Source organism: Palaemon carinicauda, unplaced genomic scaffold, assembly GCF_036898095.1.
Source record: "Palaemon carinicauda isolate YSFRI2023 unplaced genomic scaffold, ASM3689809v2 scaffold1862, whole genome shotgun sequence".
NCBI lineage: Eukaryota > Metazoa > Arthropoda > Malacostraca > Decapoda > Palaemonidae > Palaemon > Palaemon carinicauda.
Genome location: NW_027169439.1, coordinates 1 through 21,274, shown reverse-complemented (window position 1 = coordinate 21,274; position 21,274 = coordinate 1). Strand labels below are relative to the sequence as shown.

At 36.6% G+C, this 21,274-nt stretch overlaps 1 protein-coding gene across 1 annotated transcript; it reads right to left on the bottom strand.

Annotated features, from left to right (window-relative positions):
- Positions 1–2,228: 2,228 nt before the first annotated feature.
- LOC137635866 (uncharacterized) lies at positions 2,229–20,747 on the bottom strand. Its single transcript, XM_068368298.1, has 8 exons — positions 20,615–20,747; positions 18,629–18,870; positions 16,273–16,378; positions 13,954–14,068; positions 13,353–13,510; positions 12,193–12,436; positions 4,007–4,255; positions 2,229–3,469 (listed from the first exon to the last, which is right to left on the bottom strand). Exons 2-8 carry the CDS (start codon positions 18,808–18,810, stop codon positions 3,216–3,218), a joined length of 1,308 nt encoding a protein of 435 aa, XP_068224399.1. The 5' UTR covers positions 18,811–18,870; positions 20,615–20,747; the 3' UTR covers positions 2,229–3,215.
- Positions 20,748–21,274: the final 527 nt, after the last annotated feature.

Sequence of the window (21,274 nt, the reverse complement as noted above, 5' to 3'; positions counted from 1 at the left end):
CTGCCTGTGCCAGAGAGTTCATCTATAAACTTTCTCTGAAAATTATAATATGGCTCCGGACCTTCCCTTGTTACTATGGGAAGTTTTTGTTGACAGCCTCGTTCATATAAAGAAAGGGGGTGAATGTTGCTACTTTAAGCCAAATCTTTAGATAGAATATTCTAATGTGTACCTCACCTTCATTTATAACCCTTCACCTTTCAATTCCCAAACTTATGTCAATCATTACAGCTTTGGCGAGATGCTTTATTTAAGGTTTAAAGGCCACTCATGAATGGCAGAGACATGGGACAATTGCAATGCCCTAGAGCTTGCCACATATATATATACGATAAATACTCAAGACCCTTTTTCACCCAAGGTAGGACCAAGGAGGGGCAGGCAATGGCTGCCGATGACTCAGCAGGTAGACCTATAGGCTCCCCAGGGTAGGGCTTTTCAGCATGAAAGAATCAGAATAGATTCAAAGACGTCATGTATTCCCCAAGATGATACCAGATGAATGTCTCGCCTTTCTATGTTTCTTCCTGTAACTCTTCCATTGCATAGGAGAACAGCCAACATAAAACACTCACCAGTCACCCCCTTTAACTTTCCTGAACAGAATTCATAAGACCAGTCACATGCTCATAATCAAAGAGGTCAATTTCTAAAAAGTATGTGGTACACGGTAGGGGCCTACCACTCGCGTACTTGCCTCAAACTGTAAAATTGCAACGACTGTTTGCAATTGGCTCCCCGAACAGTCAACGTAAAAACGGTGGTTTTTATTTTCTTGTAGGAACAAACATAACCACTAGTCAATCATGTGTAGCAGTCAGAATCAAACAGACAGGTAATCTATCTAAGATTGCCCTGACACAGCAAGTAAGCCAACAGAGCTACAGTAAGTTGCTCTGGGATCTAGAACCTCATATTCTTTTATTTAGACTTAGAGTTTGGAATCACAAGTATTACTGCTCAAAGACACACTGATGTATGATGAGTAAGAACGCAGTACGGTACAATATTCTCTGTTAGTTTAGGTTTATTTATTTTGGGGGGGAGAATGGGGAAAATTCATTCTTGATGACTAAAAATATTTTTGAAGCTAATTTTAGTTTAGGGGGCGTGCCCGTCACCCGTAACATGTCCTTATTTCAGGTTGAGGGGGTCAGGGGATAACCACCACCCCCTGAGGAATAACGTTAAGACATCTTTCAAATATTATGTTGAGGAACAAGAGATTTAGGTGTCTGAAGTACTATCTAATCGTTAAAGATATACTTGACATCCTATAGGAAGCATCCTTGCCAGTAATATTTCAATAGAGTCCCATCCTGCCATGACCACTTGCCAGTACATAGGAGCTTGATGTTTTTCTTTTTTTGCCAACGAAGCGACCGCACGGCGTAGCTAAAACCATAAGTATAGTGTCCTTAATGGTTTTTGCTGCGACGTGCATTCGCTTTGCTCACGAAAAAAGAAAAACATCAAGCTCCTATTTACTGGCAAGTGGTAATGACTGGATGGAACTCCATCGGAATATTACCCCTGTCTATCAATCTGTTGGACGGGGGTTCAAGGCCCCCCCAATAGTTTCTAATATCCCTATGAGTTATCAATGGGGAGATGAGTTGTGGAACCCTACAGGTCTAGATGCATAGTCATCAACAGCCATTGCCTGGACCTCCCTGTTCCTAGCTTTGGGGCTGATCATGTGTCTATATGGGCCTATCTCTTGCCTTGAAGATTACATTATAATATAGATGAGCTAAGCCTAAATATATAAATGTTAAAATCCCTACTTACAGTGTAACAGACGGCCTGGTTGGTCACTTTAAAAGAAAAACTGCAGAAGTATTTTGAAAAAGTAAACAACAGATACAATGAAAGTCATTAGATAGCGGTTGTTTTGCATGAAATTGTGTGGCAAATTTAGATACGATAATGAATTAGTTAAACAATGTATACGTAATTAAATATAAGCATTTAAATGGTGATGATTTACAAAACTGTGCAATTTCACACTTTCATAATATATAATACTACTGTCAGATACATTGTACTATATTGGAAACAGAAAATACAGTTAGTGTTTTAGTACACACTTAAACTTATAGCTACTTAATATCTGTAGGAATAAAATGTTCGAAGAAATCAAGTGTAAATATCATTGTATCATATTTTATTCTAATTTTATAAGGAAATTTTACAATTCTAAGAGTGAACAGATGTTTTTCAAGTCTAGAAAAACACATGCTCACGTAATGTGTGTGGACATTACATTAAAAAAGTACTATACCAAATCATGAAAAGTTTTTTTTTTATAAGAAATGTCAACTTAAATTACGGTGTTTCAATCAGGTGTGGACAAAAAACCACTACAAGTAGTTCGGTTTAAAACTTTTGTTTTAATGTTTGCAAATAAATCATGTGAAAAAAAAATAATTATATCATATGAAGTAAATAAAGTTTAGACAATTGAGTTGATTTTAAATTGTTCGCTTATGATAGATATATGAGGTGGATTTTATTTGCAAATAAACTTGATAATGGTACATGCAAACAATGATCAATTCTAAAAAAAAAATGCCAGAAAAAAGCGCTCCTTCAAAACATTAATTTTTAAAAATGCTATAATTTTTTTTTTCAAAATATTTATTCTAAAATATGTCAGAAGAAACTTCTTGAAACATTAATCATAAATAATGTCATAAGAAACGCTACTTCAAAACATTAAATTTTAAAAATACCAGAAAAAATTCTCCTTGAAACAATAATTATAAAACAAGACACATAAAAATCTTCAAAACAATAGTTATAAAAATACCATAAGAAACGCTGTTTCAAAACTAGTTTCAGCACGGAATAACTAAATGGTTTGGTGTCCAAAACTGGTTGCAAGAGAAGACATGGTTAAAGAAACCACCATTAAAAAAAACTACAATTTTTTCTATGTCTCTTATTTCACCATTTTATCAACTATTTATATCTAAATGAATGTCACTATCAATATCCAATTTATATAATTTAAAAAGGATTTTGCATTGGCTAATTAAGATAGAGTTTATGATTGCTACATCGGAGTGACTGAAAAACTCGAAAATAAAATTATTCTCATCTTAAAACATCTATTTAAAAAAAAACTATACAGAAATAAATAACTGATTATAATCAATTATAAAACGAAGAAATAAACTCTAAGATTAATCGTATATATAAAGAGACATCTTTCAATGCGTGACTTCATCTAGAAGATTTTGAAGCCACCGGCCGACGAGACTCGACGAAGAGGAAGAAGATGAAGATGAAGAACTCCCTCTGAAGTCATCCAAAGGGCAAGGGGGCTTCGGAGGCTTGCATTCCCTGTACCCTGGGGACATTGTCAGGCTATTGCTGTCACAGAGGGATCCTTCTACAGCCTCCTTTTCGAGCCTCCTGCCGGAGCTACTGAGTCTAGTGCATGTTACCACTACTTCCTCAAGACCTGGAGGAGGGATAACAGTCATTACTACTACTACTACTACTACTACTACTACTACTACTACTACTACTTCTACTACTACTAATGATATGGGTGATTATGATGGTAATGTAGATTTAATATTATAAATACTGTTATTACTATTTATACTGATAATGATGTTAAGTAATTTCAATGCTATTATTATTATTATTATTATTATTATTATTATTATTATTATTATTATTATTATTATTATTATTTTCATTTTCATTATTATTATTATTATTATTATTATTATTATTATTATTATTAGCTAATAATAATAATAATAATAATAATAATAATAATAATGATAATAAATATAATAATTTTCCTCTGCATATCTATTTATTTACCTACCCGTACCTACCTAATAACTTATTTAATACCATCTATATATGTTTTTATCTATTTATCTATCTATCTATCTATATATACCAATATATCTAATTGTTCATCTATCTCTATCTATCTATCTAGATGCGTGTATGCTAAAAATACAAAACTGCCTTCTCTCACCTCGACCACAAGTGACAGAGCAAGGGGAGACGGTCACTCTCCACCGGAAGTCATCCTTGGCCACCCTGACCTCCTCGTCGAAGGTCGTGGCGTTGCGAGGAGACGGGTTCAGTGGCTTGACCTTGAAGGTGTTGGGTCGAAGGGTGACGGTCAAGTTTTTTGAGACGTCGTTGGAGAAGAGAGGGTTCCGCAGGTCAATGGAAGATGGCGTTGGTGAGGCGGAAGGGTGGTTGGTGCCCGCGGAAAGCACTGGGGAGTGAAGGACACACTGTATGTATATATATATATATATATATATATATATATATATATATATATATATATATATATATGTATATATATATATATATATATATATATATATATATATATATATATATATATTATATTAAACACCAACAACAATAAATACAAATTTCTAGTCCACTGCAGGATAAAGGCCTCAGACATGTCATTAATCGTGTCTGGGGTTTGGTTAATTCTCGTCACCACGCTGACCACTATGGATTGGTAATGGTGGGAGACTCTTGTCTGATCCCTCACAGCAAACCAACCTAGTAAGGGGGGCCTAACTAGTACAGCTTTGCTGATCATGGCAATAGACAAACCTTTCCACCGTGTTAAGGTATTACTGCTTGGAAAGGGGATATATATATATATATATATATATATATATATATATATATATATATATAGAGAGAGAGAGAGAGAGAGAGAGAGAGAGAGAGAGAGAGAGAGAGAGAGAGAGAGAGAGAGAGAGAGAGAGACTCATAAAAAATTAATTAAGAATTCATAATATACTTAGACATTTATACATACAGACAGACAAAGAGACAGATAGAATTCCTATATATTCAAGAAAATTAAGTTGAGTAATTCGGATTCATTTTCAGAAATCAAAACATAAGTAATTTGAAAATATTTTATATCGAATGCTACTGTGGTTACTCTGCACATATTTTATTTATATGTCCCATTTCTGACCTTATAGTCTCCTGTTTACATGACCTTTTATTCTGACCTTTTAGTTTTTTAGTTACATGACCTTATTGTCTGACCTTTCTACTCTGGCCTTTTAGTCTCATATTTAAATGACCTTTTATTCTGACATTTTAGTCTCATATTTATATGACCTTTTAATCAGACCTTTTAGTCTCCAATTTATATGACCTTTTATTCTAAGCTTTTAGTCTCCTATTATATGACCTTTTATTCTGACCTTTCAGTCTCTTATTAAATAACCTTTTATTCTGACCTTTTAGTCTCTTATTATATGACCTTTTTATTCTGAACGATTAATCTCCTATTTATATGACCTTTTATTCTGACCTTATAGTCTATCAATATGAACTTTTATTCTGACCTTTTAGTCGTCTACTAATATGACCTTTCATCCTCTTATTTAAATAACCTTTTATTCTGACCTTTTAGTCTCATTAAATAACCTTTTATTCTGACCTTGTAGTCTATCATTTATATAACCTTTTACTCTGTCCTTTCAGTCCCTATAGATCCCTTAATCTGACCTTTTATTCTCCAATAGATCCCTTAATCTGACCTCTTAGTCTCTGTCATGGGTAGATAGAATAATATAGGAAAGAATGTTAAAACACGTGATTTTTCTACTCTTAGAGAAGCAGAGAGAGAGAGAGAGAGAGATAAGGTCCCGCTATTGTTTATTGAAGCTGCCATCGCCAAGTTATGTGCCTAGGTTGGAGGTCTTTGAGCACAACGAGCCCCTGTCTATAGAGGACCAAGGAACCCATAAGAGAAGATTAAGTGTGTTTGTCGCCGAAGAGAAGTACATTAGCCGAAGGAGTCAACTTTATGAAATTTGATTACACCAGCAGAGCGTTCGTCTAGGTGTTATCAGCGGTTTCAAGGAACACCAATGAGGATGAAGAAACGAGAAAATTTCCTTATATGGACCTGTCCATAGTTAACCCCTCCCATACAGGGATATATAAACTTCCACGCGATCAAGAAAAGAGGAGAGTACGAAAAAGAGACGAGGAAGAAGCCCAAGAAAGGAGAGAGAGAGAGGGCGAACAAGCTGAGCGAAGGAGAGAAGGCGTAAGGACGAGAATGCAGACGTAACCAGCTTTGTCCGAGATGTCCTAACGAGCTGCCTCCCGCCCTCATTACCCCCGACGAGCCGCCAGACCTGAAAACATCTCCGTTCCTGTCAACCGTCGAGAGCTGCTGCGAAGAGTAGTATATTCTTTTTGTATTATTTATCTACCATCTTGACTGTTCCCCTATTTGCTGGAGTGTAGTTTAATCAAACGGTTCTCTTTGTTTAGTTCAGTGCTTCCTAAGTACTCAATCAAGAAACATTCACCTTTGACTAGTTGTAAATAAAATTATGTTTTCTTTTGCGAGTTTTCTTTCTATATTTCCTATTGTCTTTAATTGGTTGTAGTTGAAATGTCCCCATTTCATTAATTAATTCAACAGAATCTGGTTCGATCCCCACGAGGATCGTAACAGTTGGCGACCTTTGCCAGAATTTTCGACTACATAACCAATTGAAACAGGGAGAATATAGAAAGAAACAGAATGAGTGCGATTACGAGAGATTTGATAGATTCAGGTAAACTTCTTGGTCTAGATGGCGATGATCTCCGTGATTATGTTATTAAGAGAGAACAGGAAACGTTTGAGAGAGATGAAAGAGCAGCTGAAAGAGAAGAAAATGAAAGAAAGCGAGAAGAAAATGAAAGACAGCGTAAGCATGAGTTAGAAATGGCTCGTTTAAGACAAACTCTTCATAACAGTCGGCCAGGTAGCAGATCAGGGAGCAATTCATCTTTAAATAGTGACACTGGTAGTTTAGATATGAGTGCAGTGCTTAAACTTATACCGAAATTTGATGAGGAAGATGTTACAAAATATTTTATGTCTTTTGAAAAGTTAATGAACAGAGTAGGTGCTCCTAAAAGGCAGTGGACTTTGTATTTACAATCAGTTTTAAGTGGTAAAGCACATTCTGTGTATAGTTGTTTGTCTGATGATGAAAGTAAAGATTATGAAACTGTGAAAGAAACCGTACTTAGTGCATACAGATTGGTACCCGAGGCGTACCGTAAGAAGTTTAGAAGTTTGAAGAGAGATGATACTAGTACTTATGTAGAGTACGGAAAGAAGTTAGAAAGGTCGTTTTGTGATTGGTTGACTTCCGCTGAAGTCGATAATTTTGAAGATCTCAAGAACTTAGTTTTGTTAGAAAGTTTCAAAGATAACATATCTCCAGACACCAAATTATATATAGAAGATAGGCGTGAAACATCTTTTGCCGGTGCTACGAGATTAGCAGATGAGTACAGTCTCACACATGGTTTAAGTGGCAGTAAAAAGAAAAACGATCTTTTGTCAAGTAAGGCACAACATAGTAAAAGTAGTTCTAGCAATAACGATAATAGGAACAGGGATTATTATCATTATTATTGTTACACGTGTGGGAAGGAAGGTCATATTTCTCGGTACTGTAGGAGCCAATGGGCAGTCAGTAATTCAGAGGTCATTTGTTACAATTGTAATAAGAAAGGTCATATAGCTAGGAATTGCACAGTAGAAAGTACGAATGTGAAAAAACCTGTGTCACTAGTTAATAATCTTTCTTCGGGAAGGAATAATCTCTTGAAAGAAACGAGGAAACATTATGGTGAATTTTTGTCTGAAGGTTTAATTTCTTCTCTTAAAGGAGGTGATTCGAGGGAAGTAGTTTTGCTTAGAGATACGGGAGCGGCCGTATCACTCGTTAGGAGAGAGAGTGTACCAAGGAATGTAATAATCAGCATGAAAGAAAAAGTTATGCTAGGTGGGTTTCCGAACACTTGTGTAGTTTGTCCTTTGTTAAAGATGAAATTGGAAAGTCAGTTAGTAACAGGAGATGTAAAACTAGCAGTCGTGGATACTTTGCCCGTAGACGGCGTTGACATTATTGTTGGCAATGATTTAACTACCTCCAAGTGTGTGAATCCTATTTTAAGTAAAGTTCAAGTGCCTGAGATGATAGTAACCAGGTCAGGATTAGATACAGATATTGACTACGGTCATAGGTTGTTCGAGGATTCGAACGTAGGTAATAGAGGCAGTGGCGATGAGCTTAGCATGAGCGTAGTTGAGGAAACTGACTTTACGAATGTTGATGATGTGAACAGAGATGATGATGTAGCTGTCGAAAGAAGTGATGTGCAGATTAGTGTTTCAGAAACTAGCTTATTGAGTAAGGATGAACTAGTTAGGATGCAGAGGGAAGATGAAACACTAACTAGAATTTTTGAATGTGAATTGGATGATGAACCTGAAAATGTTTGTAAGGAAACGTTTAGTTTAAAAGACGAACTTTTGTGTCGCTATGTTCGTCCTAAGACAGGTAGCAAGGAGGAGGTGATAGAGCAATTAGTAACTCCTAGGAAACTTCGTGAATCAATTTTGAAATTAGCACATGATGAACAAGGACATTTAGGAGTAAATAAAACATTCAAGTGTATAAGTACAATGTACTTTTGGCCTAAAATGAAAAGTGATGTGAAGAGATATGTTTTAAGTTGTCACGAATGTCAAATGGCTGGCAAACCTAATCAAGTAATTCCCCGGGCCCCGTTATGTAATATCCCATCGGTAGGAGAACCTTTTGAGAATGTCGTAATTGATATCGTAGGCCCTTTGCCCAGGAGTAAGGGAGGGAATATCTATCTATTAACAATCATTGATAGACTAACACGATATCCAGAAGCAATCCCAGTAAGAAATTGCAATGCAAAAACTGTAGTTAAACGCTTGCTGAACTATTTCTCTAAATTTGGACTTCCTCGCGTTATACAGAGTGATAATGGTAGCAATTTTGTATCAAAGTATTTCAGAGATAAAATGAAAGAGTTAGGGATTAATCTTGTAACTTCCACCCCCTACCACCCTGAATCACAAGGAATTGTTGAACGTTTTCATCAAACGTTGAAAAGTTGCTTAAGGAAGTTGTGTAATAATTTTGAGCATGATTGGGAAGAAAAGTTACCTTTTGTCTTGTTGGCTTTACGATTAACTCCTAATGACACCACGGGATTTAGTCCCTTTGATTTGTTGTTCGGTCACACCGCTAAAGGACCTTTAGAAATTTTAAAGTGTAAGTTAATGCAAGAAGAAGGTAGAAAGGATTACATACAGAATATCGAAAATCACAAAGAGGATTTAAGGAAAGCCTGGCAGATGGCAAAAGAAAATGAGAGCAACCGTCAAGGGGAAACTAAAAGAAAATACGATCTTAAGGCTAAAGACAGAATTTTCCATGTGGGTGATAAAGTCTTAGTATTAGTCCAGAAAGAAGGTCCCTCATTATCTTATAAGTTCGAAGGTCCATTTCCTATCATAGAAAAAAGGGGAAATCTGAATTACTTAATTGATATGGGTAAGCGTAGAGCTAAGTGGTTGCACATCAACTTGCTAAAGAAATATAATGAACGTCCAATGCCAGTTGTAACAGTGTCGCAGAGAGAAATTACTTTTGAGAAGAACTCTGATGTTCTTAATAATTTCACGTTGTTTAATTCTAGCTTAGAGGAAGAAAAAACAAGGGAATTATTCAATGTGTTTTCAAATTATCCAGAAACTGTTAGTGATAAATTGGGTTTGACTAATCTTTTAGAACACGATATTGAGTTGCAGGACACAAAACCCATTAGACAAAGTCCTTATCGTCTAAGCCCAGAAAAAACAAATTCAGTCCGACAGGAAATTAAGTATATGCTAGACAATGGTTTGATTGTTCCCAGCGAAAGTGACTGGTGTTCTCCAATAGTTCTTGTTAAGAAGGAAGATGGATCAGATAGGCTGTGTATTGATTTTAGAAAAGTGAATAGTGTTACGAAACAAAGTAATTTTCCTCCCCCCAGGATAGAAGATTGTTTAGATAAAATAGGAAATGCTAAGTTTATTTCTAAACTTGATTTGGCCAAAGGTTATTGGCAAGTACCTTTAAGTAGTCGAGCACAGAAAATATCTGCTTTCATAACACCTTTCGGTAGTTATGAACCCAAAGTTATGGCTTTTGGTCTACGAAATGCAGCGAGTACTTTTCAAAGATTAATGAATAGAGTTTTAAATGGAATTGATAACTGTGTTGTGTATTTGGATGATCTTGTAATATTTTCAGATACGTGGGAGCAACATTTACGCATTTTAGCTAAAGTATTGTCAGCACTTGAAAAAGCAAAACTTGTTTTAAATCTGAAGAAATGTGAATTCGGAAAAACCTCGATCACATATTTGGGTCATAAGGTAGGTCTAGGTAAGATTTGTCCAAAAGATGGGAACATAGAAGCTATCATCAACTTCCCAATTCCTACCAGTAAAAAACAGGCAATGAGATTCATCGGAATGATTTCATATTTCCGCCGATTTGTTCCTAATTTTTCAGAAATAAGTGCTCCAATAACTAATCTTTTCAAGAAAGGACGAAGTTTTGTATTTGATAATGACTGTATCGAAGCTTTCAATAAGTTAAAGGCCATAATGATTCACGAGCCTGTACTAATGTTGCCCGATTTTAGCAAGGAATTTAATTTAGCGATAGATGCAAGTGACATTGGAATAGGAGGAGTTCTGTTGCAAGAAGTGAATGGGATCAAGCACCCTGTGGCTTATTATTCGAAGAAGTTAAATAAAGCACAGCAGAATTATTCAACTATTGAGAAGGAATTGTTTAGTTTAGTATCAACTTTGCAACATTTTGAGATTTATGTACGTAGTGGTCATGTTTTAACTGTGTATACTGATCACAATCCATTAGTTTACTTAGATAGATTTAAGAATAAGAATAAACGTCTCATGCGTTGGAGTTTGGAATTACAAGACTATGATTTAAAGATAGTTCATATAAAGGGAAAGAATAATGTAATAGCCGACAGTCTTTCTAGAGACTTTTCAGAATGATATGGACGTTTGTTTCCTTTCTGTTTTTGTGTTTTTCTTTTATCAACACGTAAGAGTGTGTTTTGCTTTTGGTTACATGATACGAGAGTAATGAAGTAATTGTCTCTCAGTTTAGGGATAAGTGATTTTCTTCTTTGATAGCTTTGTTTAAAAAAAAAAGATAAAATCAGTAGATTTTCCTTTTTTTTTTTCTTTTAGGGGGACGTGTCATGGGTAGATAGAATAATATAGGAAAGAATGTTAAAACACGTGATTTTTCTACTCTTAGAGAAGCAGAGAGAGAGAGAGAGAGAGAGATAAGGTCCCGCTATTGTTTATTGAAGCTGCCATCGCCAAGTTATGTGCCTAGGTTGGAGGTCTTTGAGCACAACGAGCCCCTGTCTATAGAGGACCAAGGAACCCATAAGAGAAGATTAAGTGTGTTTGTCGCCGAAGAGAAGTACATTAGCCGAAGGAGTCAACTTTATGAAATTTGATTACACCAGCAGAGCGTTCGTCTAGGTGTTATCAGCGGTTTCAAGGAACACCAATGAGGATGAAGAAACGAGAAAATTTCCTTATATGGACCTGTCCATAGTTAACCCCTCCCATACAGGGATATATAAACTTCCACGCGATCAAGAAAAGAGGAGAGTACGAAAAAGAGACGAGGAAGAAGCCCAAGAAAGGAGAGAGAGAGAGGGCGAACAAGCTGAGCGAAGGAGAGAAGGCGTAAGGACGAGAATGCAGACGTAACCAGCTTTGTCCGAGATGTCCTAACGAGCTGCCTCCCGCCCTCATTACCCCCGACGAGCCGCCAGACCTGAAAACATCTCCGTTCCTGTCAACCGTCGAGAGCTGCTGCGAAGAGTAGTATATTCTTTTTGTATTATTTATCTACCATCTTGACTGTTCCCCTATTTGCTGGAGTGTAGTTTAATCAAACGGTTCTCTTTGTTTAGTTCAGTGCTTCCTAAGTACTCAATCAAGAAACATTCACCTTTGACTAGTTGTAAATAAAATTATGTTTTCTTTTGCGAGTTTTCTTTCTATATTTCCTATTGTCTTTAATTGGTTGTAGTTGAAATGTCCCCATTTCATTAATTAATTCAACAGAATCTGGTTCGATCCCCACGAGGATCGTAACAGTCTCCTATTAATATGACCTTTTATTCTGACCTTTTAGTCCCCTATTAATGACCTTTTATTCTGACCAATCGCTCTCCTATAAGATCACTATCAAAACACAAAATTTAACCTTCAAAATTAATTACTTGTTTTGTTGAGATCATTCACGAGCGACAAGAGGAGCTGGTCGCTGATGGTGCTGGAGATCGGATGAGAAGCTGATGTCACATCTTTCCTTCTTCTTTTCCTTCTGCTTCCAGTCCAAGGTTCGGGCGGGGGCCTGACTTCCAGGGGGAAGTTCCTCTCTATGGGCTGCAGCGTCAGGGAGCGCGCGCGCTCGTACTCCGTGTAGATCGTGTTCCTCAGGGGTGTCCCTTCTTCGGAGAAGTCCTGAGGATTTTGGGAGTTGTGAGAGATGTAGAGGTTTCATGTGATGAAATAAAACCAGGTTCTTCTTCATAAGTAGATTTTAAAGGTTCAATTGAACCCTTAAAATATTCTATTGAAACTTATGAGGTTCTGTTGAACCTTAAGAGGTTCTACTCGATGCCATAATTATACCAAATATTGATTAATATCATAAGTTGCAAGATGGTACAATATTATCATTATTATTATTATTATTACTATTATTATTATTATCCTCATCTAGCCTACAACCATAGTTGAAAAAGCAGGGTGCTATAAACCCAAGGGTTCCAACAGGGGAAAATAGCCCAGTGAGGAAAGGAAATAAGGAAATAACTATATGAAAAATAATTAATAAATAATGTAAAATAACTCATGATCAGTACCAACATAAAAACATTCGCTACAAGTTTGAACTTTTGAAGATACCTCAATATTGTGAATTATATTTTCTCTGTTAATATCTATCAACAGGTTAATAAGTTTAATAGCATCGTTAGAATACTTATGGGCATACTAACGCCGTTAGAATACTCAACGGGCATACTAACGTTGTTAGAGTATTTACCTGGCATACTAACGTCGTTAGAATACTTATCAGGCATACTAACGTCGTTAGAATACTTACCTGGCATACTAACGTCGTTAGAATACTTAACGGGCATACTAACGTCGTTAGAATACTTACCGGGCATACTAAGGTCGTTAGAATACTTACCGGGCATACTAACATCGTTAGAATACTTACCGGACATACTAACGTCGTTAGAATACTTACCAGGCATACTAACGTCGTTAAAATACTTACCTGGCATACTAACGTCGTTAGAATACTTACCCGGCATACTAACGTTGTTAGAATACTTAATAGGCATACTAATGTCATGAAAATACTTACCAGGCACTTTCCATTGAGACAATATGCAGAACGCGACCCGTCGCCCCTGGCACAGTCAGTACCGAAGGGGAACCACCCATCGCGCCCGTTCACGCGGTAGAAACGGTAGTTGAGTGCCGCATCCTGGCAGGCTACTGTACAAGCACGGTCAGGGTCATCTGAGGAGGAAAAGGGGTCATGTGGTAGGATAAAAGAGTGGGAATTTATGCAGAGAGTACTGTCTCATAAGTTGGGTTCAAGTGAATCCCGAATTGCTTGTGGATTGAGTTAATGCTAAAGACACTGCCTGCCGTTCAATTTCTGTTCAAGCTAATCCTGTATTGCTTGTGGTTCAGGTTCATGCTAGGGATACTGTCTTCAGTTCAATTACTGTTTTAAATTGCTTCTGGATTAGGTTTATGATGAGGATACTGTCTGCAGTTCAATTAATGTTCAAGCTAATCCTGAAAAGCTTCTGGATTAGGTTCATGCTAAGGACACTGTCTGCAGTTTAATTTCTGTCCTTGAAAACAAGAGAAGTATTATAAACCCTAATGTAAACAAGCAAAAGCAAAGACCAGTGTAGGCATAAGGCCACTTTAACCTGATAGTTTTCTTTTACCTTTCGTGCTAGTCAGTTGCATGCCAATCCCGGACAGCTGGTCAACGTCATTTTTGTACTTGGCACAGATTTCAGAGGCGTATTCGAAAGGAGACTTCAGCTTCGGGCAGTCCTTCTGCAGCAGGAGCGGGTGATTAAGGGTGATGATTAATAAATGTGAAATTGCTTCAAGATTCTACATTGAAATAGGAATTACTTTTTCCCAAAATCTAATGGAGTAATTTCTTTATTTGCTTTCAAAGACTAATGAAAAAGTAATAAAAAACAGAATTGGGTTCTTATTCTTTAATAAAGAGTGATCCCTGATTAGTTTTGTTTTCTTAAACTCCATTGCAAAAATGTCAATAGTTATCTGAAACTAGGGCAGAAAGATGCCTGTTATTCTCTGAAACTGTTATGGAAAGGTAGCTTCCCAATAGCTTTCTGAAACCATAACGGAAAGGTAGCCTACCAATAGCTTTCTGAAACTATAACTGAAAGGTAGCCTACCAATAGCTCTCTGAAACTATAAGGGAAAGATACCAATAGCTCTCTGAAATTATAAGAAAGACACCAATAGCTATCTGAAACTATAAAAGAAAGACATTAATAGCTCTCTGAAACTAAAACGGAAAGATACTAATAGCTCTCTGAAACTCTAACAGAAAGAAATCAATAGCTCTCTAAAACTAAAACGGAAAGATACTAATAGCTCTCTGAAACTGTAACGGAAAGACACCAGTAGCTCTCTGAAACTCTAACGGAAAGATACTAATAACTCTCTGAAACTCAAATGGAAAGAGATCAATAGCTCTCTGAAACTCTAACGGAAAGACACCATTAGCTCTCTGAAACTCTAACGGAAAGATACTAATAACTCTCTGAAACTCAAATGGAAAGAGATCAATAGCTCTCTGAAACTCTAACGGAAAGACACCATTAGCTCTCTGAAACTCTAACGGAAAGATACTAATAACTCTCTGAAACTCAAATGGAAAGAGATCAATAGCTCTCTGAAACTCTAACGGAAAGACACCATTAGCTCTCTGAAACTCTAACGGAAAGATACTAATAACTCTCTGAAACTCAAATGGAAAGAGATCAATAGCTCTCTGAAACTCTAACGGAAAGACACCATTAGCTCTCTGAAACTCTAACGGAAAGATACTAATAACTCTCTGAAACTCAAATGGAAAGAGATCAATAGCTCTCTGAAACTCTAACGGAAAGACACCATTAGCTCTCTGAAACTCTAACGGAAAGATACTAATAACTCTCTGAAACTCAAATGGAAAGAGATCAATAGCTCTCTGAAACTCTAACGGAAAGACACCATTAGCTCTCTGAAACTCTAATGGAAAGATACTAATAACTCTCTGAAACTCAAATGGAAAGACATCAATAGCTCTCTGAAACTCTAACGGAAAGACACCATTAGCTCTCTGAAACTCTAATGGAAAGATACTAATAACTCTCTGAAACTCAAATGGAAAGAGATCAATAGCTCTCTGAAACTGTAACGGAAAGACACCATTAGCTCTCTGAAACTCTAACGGAAAGATACTAATAACTCTCTGAAACTCAAATGGAAAGAGATCAATAGCTCTCTGAAACTCTAACGGAAAGACACCATTAGCTCTCTGAAACTCTAACGGAAAGATACTAATAACTCTCTGAAACTCAAATGGAAAGAGATCAATAGCTCTCTGAAACTCTAACGGAAAGACACCATTAGCTCTCTGAAACTCTAACGGAAAGATACTAATAACTCTCTGAAACTCAAATGGAAAGAGATCAATAGCTCTCTGAAACTCTAACGGAAAGACACCATTAGCTCTCTGAAACTCTAATGGAAAGATACTAATAACTCTCTGAAACTCAAATGGAAAGACATCAATAGCTCTCTGAAACTCTAACGGAAAGACACCATTAGCTCTCTGAAACTCTAATGGAAAGATACTAATAACTCTCTGAAACTCAAATGGAAAGATACCAATAACTCCTTGAAACTCTAACGGAAAGACATCAATAGCTCTCTGAAACTCTAACGGAAAGACACAATTAGCTCTCTGAAACTCCAACAGAAAGATAGCCTATAAATAGCTCTCTGAAACTCCAACAGAAAGATAGCCTATAAATAGCTCTCTGAAACTCCAACAGAAAGATAGCCTATAAATAGCTCTCTGAAACTAATGAATAGATACCAGTAGTTCTCTGAAACTCTAACTAAAAAACAACAACATCAGATCCCTTTATTTCACCAAAGAAGACAGGGGGGAAACGATATCCCTCAATAACTCTAAAAGAAGACAAATTGAAATACTCATTGAATCAACATACGGGGTTCTGGGGTTTGCAAATCCTGATGTTTTTGTTGATACCAGAACAGCCTCTTCCTCGGCATTCCCTGCTGACTAGCTGTATCCCCAGAGCAGATGTCAGACAGCTGTTGGAGACAGGTGTTTCATGTGTAAGTGCAAATGACAGGGGGCTAGGGGTCATGCAAGGTGGGTAAAATATTCACCGAATTGTTAGTTTGGTTTAATAGATTTTTAGTTCCGGAAATGTAAAAATTCTTAAATGAATATATCTTAAAATTAACATATCTTTTGTAATTCTTCTTTAATATATTTATTCAGCACAAGTGTCCAAGGAGACTAACTAGCTGACGTCATTTGCTATCTGCTAGTGACGTATGTACTACTAGAGTAACTAGACAATAGATATACTATGAGAAATAGAAAGGGTGTACGCTATGAAGCCTTATAGTTGAATCTCTTCTGTTCTGACTTCAACTCTTCATAGTTTTTTCTTCTATTTCCTGTTTATTCCATTACTTTCTCCTTACATTTCGTCATTCATCTTATATCTACGTAATCATCTCTCTCTCTCTCTCTCTCTCTCTCTCTCTCTCTAGGACAAGTTGAAAATCTCTCTCTCTCTCTCTCTCTCTCTCTCTCTCTCTCTCTCTCAGACAAAGAAACTTGAAAATTAAACTGATGATCACCTACAACATACTTACAATTATATTTATAATTTCCTCCTGAGTTAATACATGAAAATAAAGAAAGACTATAAATTATGTAAGTTAATTAAAATCATATTTAGAGACATTTTACAGTTATACACGTGATCTATAACTCCTTATCTGGTGTTTATAAACGCCACACTAAATTTATTTATAACCTATCATAAAAAGTTTTTTTTAAAATCTATTATAGTTTTCGTCTGGCAGAGATTATAACAAAACATTAAAATTATATTGGTATATTTCGGTTTATTTCTTCCCTATCATCCTTATTATTATTATTATTATTATTATTATTATTATTATTATTATTATTATTATTATTATTATTATTAGCCAAGCTACAACCCTAGTAGGAAAAGCAAGATGCTACAAGGCCAAGGGCTCCAATAGGGAAAAATAACCCAGTGAGGAAAGGAAATAAATAAATGATGAGAACAAATTAACAATAAATCATTCTAAAAACAGTTAACAACGTCAAAACAGATATGTCATATATAAACTATTATTTAAATTATATTTTCATTGAATACAAAAGTTAAATCGATTAATATTCGTGAGTTATAACTAGGCAAAGTTAAAGAGGTATCAAGTTAAGGTCCGATGTTTAACAATGAAATGTCAGAGACAAAGAAATTGTTTGTATATGACAAGGACTTCTGTCAATTGATGGTCGTATTAGTTGTAGACAGATTTCTGTCTATATATTGATTGTAGACAAAGATTTCTGTCTAATCATTCGTCGTGAACAAAGACCTCTGTCTATTTTCGTTATAGATAAAAGACCTGTCTATTAAAGGTCGTAAAGAAAGGCTACTGTCTATCTATTAGTTGTAGACAAGGGTCTCTGTCTATACATTAATCGTAGACATTTATTTTTGCCTAATCATTGGTCGTGAACAAAGACCCCTGTCTATTTTCGTTGTATATTAAAGACCTCTGTCTAAAAATGGTCGTGAACAAAGGCTACTGTCTATCTGTTAGTTGTAGACCTAGATTTCTGTCTATACATTGATCGTAGACATTTATTTCTGTCTAATTAATGGTCGTGAACAAAGACATGTCTATTTTCGTTTTAGGTAAAAGACCTCTGTCTATAAAAGGTCGTAAACTAAGACTACTGTCTATCTATTAGTTGTAGACCTAGATTTCTGTCTATATATTGATCGTAGACATTTATTTCTGTCTAATTAATGGTCGTGAACAAAGACCTTAGTCTATTTTCGTTGTAGATAAAATACATCTGTCTAATATATAAAACGCATTTTCTTTAAAAATCCTTAATAGCATCCTAAAGATCCTTTTATTTCGATACAATCCCTTTATTTCCTCCCCGAATCGAACCCGACCCCCGGAAGAAACCGCGCCCAGACTCGTACCACAACAAGGGTGCGTTCTATACGAACCTAAACCTCCTTCCAGAGCTGCCAGGTTTTCTAAATGTGAATAGGACAACTAATCAACAGAAGTTTTAAAAGGCCAACCCATAAGTAGAAAAAGGCCAAATATATAGTATTTAAGGCCTGCCTTTATTTGCATAATACTAAAGGCCAACCAATTTTTTTAAAAAGGCCAAATTTGAGTTTTTTGTGGTCTGAGAAAGGACTAACTGGCAACCTGCCTCCTTCTAGACTCTTCATCTTCTTCTTCCATTTTCGCTTTACTTACCTGAACCTGCATGTCGATGCCGTCCTCCAGGGCCCCCATTCGGAGTCGCCGAAGTAGGAGGAGGACCCGGATGAGGACGAATGGGACAATGAGGACGATGATGAGGAGGAGGAAGAGGCTCCCGGCCTTAAAGGGGTGAGCGAGGACGGGCCCAAGGGGCGGTGCGGGTCCGGGGCTCCCATGTCTGGTCTGCATGTAACTGGGTCAGCACCGTAGAGTGTGTTGGGTCCGCATCGGAACTCCTTGTGTAGGAAAGACAAAGGAAGATTCGTAATATATACATAGAGAGAGAGAAGAGAGAGAGAGAGAGAGAGAGAGAGAGAGAGAGAGAGAGTAATAATGGGAATAACACCAAGAGACACGAGACCGAAATTAAAAGAAGGATAAGCATTGGATGTGGAGAGCTTTTGGTAAACAAAATTGAGATTATGAAAATTAAAATGCCACTTTCTCTAAACAGAAAATTATTTAATGAGATGGTCCTACCAGTATTAACCTATGTATCATAAACTTGGAGCCTTAATAAAGCATCAGAACAAAAGCTATATACAACTGAAAGAGCTATGGAAAGAATAATGATGGGAATAACACCAGTAGATAGAAAAGAGCAATATGGATACGAGAAAAAATCAAGTAAGAAAAAGAAATGGACATGGGCAGGACATATAATGAGAATGACAGGCAATAGATGGGCATTAAGAATAAGAGAATGAATCCCTAGACATTGTAAAAGAAGCAGGGGAAGAAAGAAAAGACGATGGATTGACGAACTAAGAAAATATGCTGATATAGACTGGCATGGAAAGACCATAAACAGACGCAAGTGGAAGGACATATCAGAGACCTTTGCTCTGCAGTGGACTGGTAACAGCTGATGATGATGATGATATATATTACATTCATTCTATAATTGATTAAGGAAACTTCATAAACAATAGTAGATACTTTGATCAATCACACAGACGACCCACGAGTAGCACGTCTAAGCCATAGCTACACCTTACACCATTCAAATGAAAAATGAATCTCAAAACAACTTATGAGAACCATCTACCTGTCAACAAATAACTAGATTGTATTCGACACACACACACACACACACACACACACACTTCCTACGCCTATTGACGAAAAGGGCCTCGGTTACATTTCGCCAGTCGTCTCTATCTTGAACTTTTAATTCAATACTTCTCCATTCATCATCTCCTACTTCACGCTTCATAGTCATCAGCCATGTAGACACACACACACACACAAACACACACACACACACACAAACACTCACACACACACACACACACATATATATATATATATATATATATATATATATATATATATATATGTATATATATATATATATATATATATATATATATATATATATATATATATATATATATATATATATATATATAAATGCAGCCCTTTCTAGTTCACTGCAGGTCAAAGGCCTCAGACACGTCCTTATTCTTATTTGGGGTTTGGCCAGTTTTCATCACACGCTAGTCAACTGTGGATTGGTGATGGTGGGTGGGAGATTTTTGTCTGCTCGCTCACAGCAAACCAACCTAGTATTTATATATAATGTATGGTAGAAAGCGATGAATTATCATAGTCATCTTCATGAAGATTCAAAGTAAGTTCTAATGATCATTTTACGAAGTCATTTCTTCGTAGGATTCAACAGAAAACGGATTAAGTTACTCTCTCTCTGTCTCTCTCTCTCTTTCTCTTTATACAAATACCTCCTAATCAAATATTAGGTCGTAAACCTTAGAGAGAGAGAGAGAGAGAGAGAGAGAGAGAGAGAGAGTTACAAGGATTTTAAATGTCTCGAAGACTTTTTACTCCATCCGCGGAGACTCCTTTTCCTCTTGGTAGAGCGAATTACTTTAAACGTTTAGAGAGTCTTTATGATCGAGAGAGAGAGAGAGAGAGAGAGAGAGAGAGAGAGAGAGAGAGACTATCTGGCACACTACTCACCGTGCAGACTCCCGCTACGCAATATGCTGGCAAGCTGGTGGGTGACTGACACACTGTCCCGTCTGGGAAACTGTGGCTGACACTCTGAACACCTCCTCCTCGGGTCTGACACTCCACCTCGCACTGGCTGATGCCTGCTGACACATGGGAGAGTGAGAGGGAGAGAAAGAGAGGGAGTGGGGCGGGGGGGGGGGGGATTGAGGTTAGACGAAGTTTATTGAGGGGATTATGAGGTTATAAAAATTCAAATTTAAGAATATTTAGAAAATTAAAACATTAATTACCACACAAATTAACAAGGGCAACGATATATATATATATATATATATAGAGAGAGAGAGAGAGAGAGAGAGAGAGAGAGAGAGAGGTTGATTTACTGAAGATTGTGGCTTACAGATCACTGAATTATAGTCAGATTGAAGAATATTTAGAAAATTAAAACATCAATTTCCACACAAATTAACAAGGGCACGAGAGAGAGAGAGAGAGAGAGAGAGAGAGGGGGGGGGGGGGGGGGGTCAGACATGGTTTACTGAGGTCACAGTGAGGTTTACTTACTGAAGATTGTGGAGTTATAGATAAAAGAGAGAAAAAGTAAAATATTTAGACAAACTCAAAATAATCCCAAATATCCACAGCCTATCCCAGGATCAAGGAACA